Genomic DNA, 6,330 nt, shown 5'->3' with positions numbered 1-6,330 from the left:
ATCAAGGAGGAAGAGAGGGATGTCGGCAGGGAGAGGAGGACCTGGGCGGTCGGTCGGGCGGTTTGTTCGAAATGGTGTCAGAGGGAGAAAATGATTTTGGTGATGATGATGAGGAGGACGACATGAAGAAGAAGTGATTAATTCAAAAAGTGAGCATGAAGAAATATATGCGATAGGGATGAGAGCAGAGGTAAAAGCTGACTGTATTTTCACTTTTCAGAGATCCGCATGAGGTGGGAAAGTTTATAGAGAGACGAGGCGGAAGAGTTAAGTCACTCAGTGAGGTTTTCTAGAAGCGGGATAGTGATCATTGAGTGTAGAAATAACGAGCAATCATACAAGGCGATTAATATTATGGAATGTGGTGAGTCCCGCATCCCAGCACACACGTTCCCCACTTGGACAAGGAGGAAATAGGAGGAGGAAGGGGGTAATAGGCTAATATGTGACCAGTGTGCCACTGACAATCAAGCCAGACCTTTTTGAACAAGAAGTAGATGGTGTTTGTGATGCAAGAAGGCAAGACACCAAGTCCATATGTCTGACATTTGAAGGAGAACTACCAGAGCGAATATATGTGGATTAGGTGACGTATAGAGTCAAGCCTTATGAGAGAGGTCCTCCGAGATGGTTTTGTTGCCAAGACTACGGTCATGTTGCGTCGGTGTGCAGAAGATGTGGAAGGTGTGGGAAGGAGAGGTGCAATGAGGACTGTAAAACAGAAGAACCAGAATGTCTACACGGCAATGGAAGTCACTTTGTAGGGTCGGCACAGTGTCCCAAACGAAGGAAGGAAACTAAGGCTAACAGGATCAGAGTGGAAATGGGAGTCACATTATGCCGAAGCTGTAAAGAGAACGGAGGGGAAAGAGTGAAAACACCATACGAAGAAAAAAGATGAACAAAATAGCTGTATGGTCAAAAGACAGTTCCTGGCATTCATGGCCATGGTAATTAATTGTGCAGTTGAGATGCAGGGTAAATCAGAACGGATCGAAATGGTGTTGGATGCAGCGAGGAGATTTCTCAACATAGTGGACATTATTGGTGAAGACTTGGATGACACACTGAGGGAAGGGGTTTGCACCAACTCAGGCCACTGGGTCTGAGTAATGAATGACGTTAGAATGGTCTGGACAATGTATGGGAGTTATGGGTGAACAATAATGTCAATTGTTGGCACTAAATGAAGTAAGTATTTTGTCTGATCCACACTCAGAAGGTGGCAGTAATGCACCAAAAAGCTGTATGCCAACCGCTGTAAAAGAAGAAGACAAATCAAGGAGTGGCTGTCTGTCTGTGGGGAGGAAGGAAGTTACAGTACATCTGCACTTCTCAAGTGAGAAACAAAGCTGTGTTTTTTTGGTTATACTCGACAGACAACCCGACAAAATGGTAAGTCACTGCCGACTGTCTTTATTGATGTCCAAAACTAATGATACATAGGCTATGCATCTATATAGATCAAACAAGACTACCTGGCTTGTGTCTATACCTGTGTGAACCAATAGAACCATGTAGTGCTTCTTCCTTCTTCTGTGTAGGGGGGGGTTTTGCATGACCATATTTTCATACCCCCAAACCAAGACCCTTAAAATGAACTGCACGCACACACGCACACACACTATATATGTTTTCATCAGAATAGGGGACATTGCAGCCATGATGACATAGCCAAATGTTTGTATAATGTTACTTCCTTGACTTGTAGTTTGTGTTGAGGTCAAACCCTTGTGTCCCCATTTTGGGCTAAAGTGTAACAAAATGATACAGCAAAAATGGCTGATCTAAGGGCACAAGTCACAACACATTGTTGTGAGTTTGTATTTTGGCTATTTTGGGTTGTTGAATTGCAGTGGTGGAAAGTAACTAAGTACATTTACTCAAGTACTGTACTTAAGTACAATTTTGAGGTATGTGTACTTGAGTGTTTCCAATTTCCACTACTTTTACTTCTACTCCACTACATCTCAGAGGCAAATATTGTACTTTTGCTCCACTACAATTATTTGTTACTAGTTTTAGTTACTAGTTACTTTGCAGATATCAATTATTACATTGTAAAACATGCATTATCCACTTTAGCCCTCTTTTATAGCTAAGCTATTTGAAAATAGCAGATTCACTAGCTCATTTCTTTCCAATATGGCTGCTGTGCATAGAGCCTATTGTGTCTCTTGCAGTGTATTTAACACCCACCCCCCCCTCCCTCCCTCTCTTCCTATGCAGCGTGAGTGTATTTCCATTCATGTTGGCCAAGCCGGAGTCCAGATTGGTAACTCTTGCTGGGAGCTGTACTGTCTGGAGCATGGCATCCTGCCTGACGGATCGATGCCCAGTGATAAGACTATTGTAGGTGGTGACTCATCGGGCACCTTCTTCAGCGAGACTGGAGCAGGAAAGCATGTCCCCAGAGCTGTCTTTGTTGACCTGGAACCCACTGTTATTGGTCAGTTAAACCATTTACCATTTTGTTTTTGTCGCGTTCCTGAGCCGATAATCCAGTATTTGACTAATTTGAAGTTAACAGGAGACCAATCCTAACCAGAGCAAAACCATATTTAAAACATTCTCTACACTGTGAGAGTTGTTTTGGAGAGGAGTTTATATTTGATATAGTTTTGCATTGGTCTCCTACCGCAGCGGACACTGCCAGTGCCAATATTGAATTATTGGCAAAATAGGAACTTGACAAAAACTAAAATAAATCTTCATGAATTCAAGGCTTTATGGTGTGAGTTTGTTGATAGTATTTTATTGGGCTGATTTATTCCTTTAATAAAAACTTTAAGGAAAAACAAAGTCCTTTTCCTTTAAACCTTCCATTCACAGATGAGGTGCGTACAGGAACGTACCGCCAGCTGTTCCACCCTAGTCAGATGATCACAGGAAAGGAGGATGCAGCCAACAACTATGCCCGTGGACACTACACCATCGGCAAGGAGGTCATTGACCTGGTCCTGGAGAGAATTCGCAAGCTGGTGAGGGCCTTAATGAGTAGATTTTTATTAGCAAACTGTTTAAATTCAGCTTAATTGATTACATTTTTATCTTTTTTTTTCAGGCTGACCAGTGCACTGGCCTCCAGGGGTTTCTCCTCTTCCACAGCTTTGGCGGTGGCACCGGCTCTGGTTTTGCTTCCCTGTTGATGGAGAGGCTCTCTGTCGATTATGGGAAGAAGTCCAAACTCGAGTTTGCCGTCTACCCGGCTCCCCAGGTGTCCACAGCTGTGGTGGAGCCCTACAACGCCATCCTGACCACCCACACCACCCTGGAACACTCAGACTGTGCCTTCATGGTGGACAACGAGGCCATCTTTGACATCTGCCGCAGGAACCTGGACGTCGAGAGGCCGTCCTACCCCAACCTCAACAGGCTCGTCAGCCAAGTTGTGTCTTCGATCACCGCCTCCCTTCGCTTCGACGGAGCCCTGAACGTCGACCTGACGGAGTTCCAGACCAACTTGGTGCCTTACCCTCGTATCCACTTCCCTCTGACCACCTATGCCCCGGTCATCTCTGCCGAGAAGGCGTATCACGAGCAGATGTCTGTCGCCCAGATCACCAGCGACTGCTTTGAGCCGGCCAATCAGATGGTGAAGTGTGATCCCCGCCACGGTAAATACATGGCCTGCTGTCTGCTGTACCGTGGCGACGTGGTGCCCAAAGATGTCAACTCTGCCATCGCAGCCATCAAGACCAGACGCAGCATCCAGTTTGTAGACTGGTGCCCCACGGGCTTCAAGGTAGGCATCAACTACCAGCCTCCCACGGTGGTTCCTGGAGGAGACCTGGCCAAGGTCCAGAGGGCCGTCTGCATGCTGAGCAACACCACAGCCATCGCGGAGGCCTGGGCACGCCTCGACCACAAGTTTGACCTGATGTACGCCAAAAGGGCCTTCGTCCACTGGTATGTCGGCGAGGGGATGGAGGAGGGGGAGTTCTCTGAGGCTAGAGAGGACATGGCCGCCCTAGAGAAGGATTACGAAGAGGTGGGCGCTGACGGTAGCGGGGAGGACGACGAGGAGGGGGAAGAATTCTAGGCCACTCTTGTCTTCCGGTTTGCCGTTGGCCGGAAGTAATGGGATGGGGAAAAAATATCCTCTCTCCTGTTTACATTTTATTCCTGTTTTTCAATTGTGATGCAATCACTTGCATTGATGTAATGCTTTCAATTTCTACAGCTAATTGGACTGAGTAGTTAATTTAAAAATGCGGTGAAATGCAAAAAACATTTGCATAGTTTTGATGTAAGCTACAGCTGTAACTGAGATGTGAAAGCTGTTTGGGTACTTACTACATATGCTTACATGTAGGTAGGCTATAACAAAATAACCTTTGCTCTGCTTTTCATTTTCTGTTCAGCTCAGCTGTCAATTGATATAAGACCCAACTAACTTTGAGATGCCATACTATTGAAATGGCTTAATTCAACCAACAACCTTTAAAGGCTTTCAAGCACATTACATTTTGGTAATTTCCAATACTTTTGAATGAACTCCCCATTGCAATTAGAACTGCAGACTCACTCCCAATCTTCTGCCCTAATCTTCAGAAGAGCCCATAGGCACTTGCCCTAGCCTTGACGACCTTGCAGGATTATGCAAAGGCTAAAATGTAACCTAGATGGCATGCTATGTAGACAGTTGCCAGGTCATTGTTGACCTGGCATCCTATAGTGTGTGTATAGTTTCAATGCAGGCTGATGATGGGTTATTGGTTTACATATGTATTAGTTATTATTAGATTATTGGTTTACTTATGTATTACTTTATTATAGACTACTATTTCTTTGCATTTGATGTATTATTGATGTATTGTCTTGTGTCCTTGCTTACTGTAAATCGCTCTGGATTAAGAGCGTCTGCTAAATGCCTAAACTGAAACTTGGACTGGAATGTGTGTCATTTGTTCATAGGGAGAGGCGTCCAGCAGATTCTGTACAGAAACACTGCAGAGGTTTACAGCACTTTCATTAAAGGGGAATTTCGCTTTAACTTCTGGAGTCATTTACACACGTTTTCTTTAAGTGGCTTAATTCAAATTCATATTTGCCCCCCCCCAATAGGGCACGTGGACACCATTCAAAGTAAAAACAAAAAGATGCAACATGTAAAAAAATAAAATGAAATGCAGAGTATGTAAAGATGCAAAGAGTTAAATAAGAACATGCATAGTGTACAATATTATTCTACTATATGTAGGCTTGGAATGATGTCCTTTTTGTGCTTTAATGAAACCGCTGAATAGAGGGCACTGTGAACAGGAGACAAGTCACAGGTCCAGGCGAGGCGTATGATCTTGACCTGTGTAGTGTGCACGCACCTGCAAAAAGAAGCAATTAAGACCTATCTCGCCTATCTTGATGCGGCATTCACACTGGCAGCCACAAAGATACAGTCTACCATTCTTTTTCAATGGAAGCCAGCGACATGGTGTTACAAGAATACATCCAGCGTTTGTTGCTGCTACAAAAGCTACATCAGCTACAAAAAGGTTGAGATGGTTTCCACTTCAGATACAAAGCTACAAAGCTACAGAAATGCAGTGTAGCTTTGTATCTTTGTAGCTTTGTATCTGGCAGTGTGAACGCAGCAAAAATAAACACACGAAAAAGCTTAAGAGCTTATTTCCATAATACAATATTCTGACAAGACACGAAAATACATAAATGTTCTCTCGTGGCAACTGAGAAGAGATGAAACTGGCGCCTCACTTTGGCGATATCGTGGATATATTGCATGAAGTAAGCTTTACACTCAGTGGAGTGGGCGGGGTCTACGGTCTGGAGCCAGGCTAGACATTTTTACCATTGAGCTAATCGAGTGCGTCTGCTTGCTCAGGGGATGAATTGAATCTTGACCTTCAGGTCAAAATTCATGTCAGATCCTGTGTCTAGGTAAGGCGTGACCTTTGACACGATCTAAATGTCTCAATAGAAGAGCAGGGAGACAAAAAACAAGCACCCCAATTGCATGTTATATTGGGCGCGTTCGGAAATATATAGCACCGAGCGCACTGGCCAATACAAACTAATAGGTGAGTCTGCTCGCGGTGTGCATTTCCGAACACACCCATTGTATTAACATACAGTACTCATGTATTCATTAAATAAAATGTATTCTTAAAAAAAAGTTACATCGTGCTGCTTTAAGTTTAATTAAAAACAGAACAATAATAAGAATGATAAGAATTATTATTGTAATAATAGCAACAACAATAATAATAATTATAATAACAATAATAATTGTAATAATGATAATAATAATAATAATGATAATAAACCTTGTGTGCCTGGTTTCCATGTAATATACAATTCTCATATCCGGCC

The 6,330-nt window shown here is 43.5% G+C and overlaps 1 protein-coding gene across 2 annotated transcripts; it reads left to right on the top strand.

Annotated features, from left to right (window-relative positions):
• Positions 1–1,297: 1,297 nt before the first annotated feature.
• Positions 1,298–4,891, top strand: LOC311046252 (tubulin alpha-1B chain-like; the record flags this gene model as incomplete). 2 transcript variants are annotated; one of them, XM_084058461.1, is made up of 4 exons in its annotated part: positions 1,298–1,395; positions 2,230–2,449; positions 2,833–2,981; positions 3,065–4,891. In XM_084058461.1, 4 exons carry the CDS (start codon positions 1,393–1,395, stop codon positions 4,040–4,042), a joined length of 1,350 nt encoding a protein of 449 aa, XP_083914587.1. In that variant the 3' UTR covers positions 4,043–4,891. The 2 variants fall into 2 exon arrangements, with proteins under 2 accessions (XP_083914587.1, XP_083914586.1); XM_084058460.1 differs by lacking the exon at positions 1,298–1,395 and having other exon boundaries at positions 2,224–2,449.
• Positions 4,892–6,330: the final 1,439 nt, after the last annotated feature.

The sequence above is a fragment of the Gymnoscopelus microlampas genome, assembly GCF_963454915.1.
Source record: "Gymnoscopelus microlampas genome assembly, chromosome: 5".
In the NCBI taxonomy this organism is placed as follows: Eukaryota; Metazoa; Chordata; class Actinopteri; order Myctophiformes; family Myctophidae; genus Gymnoscopelus; species Gymnoscopelus microlampas.
Note: the sequence above shows the minus strand (reverse complement) of the source record. Positions and strands in the feature narration are given on the sequence as shown.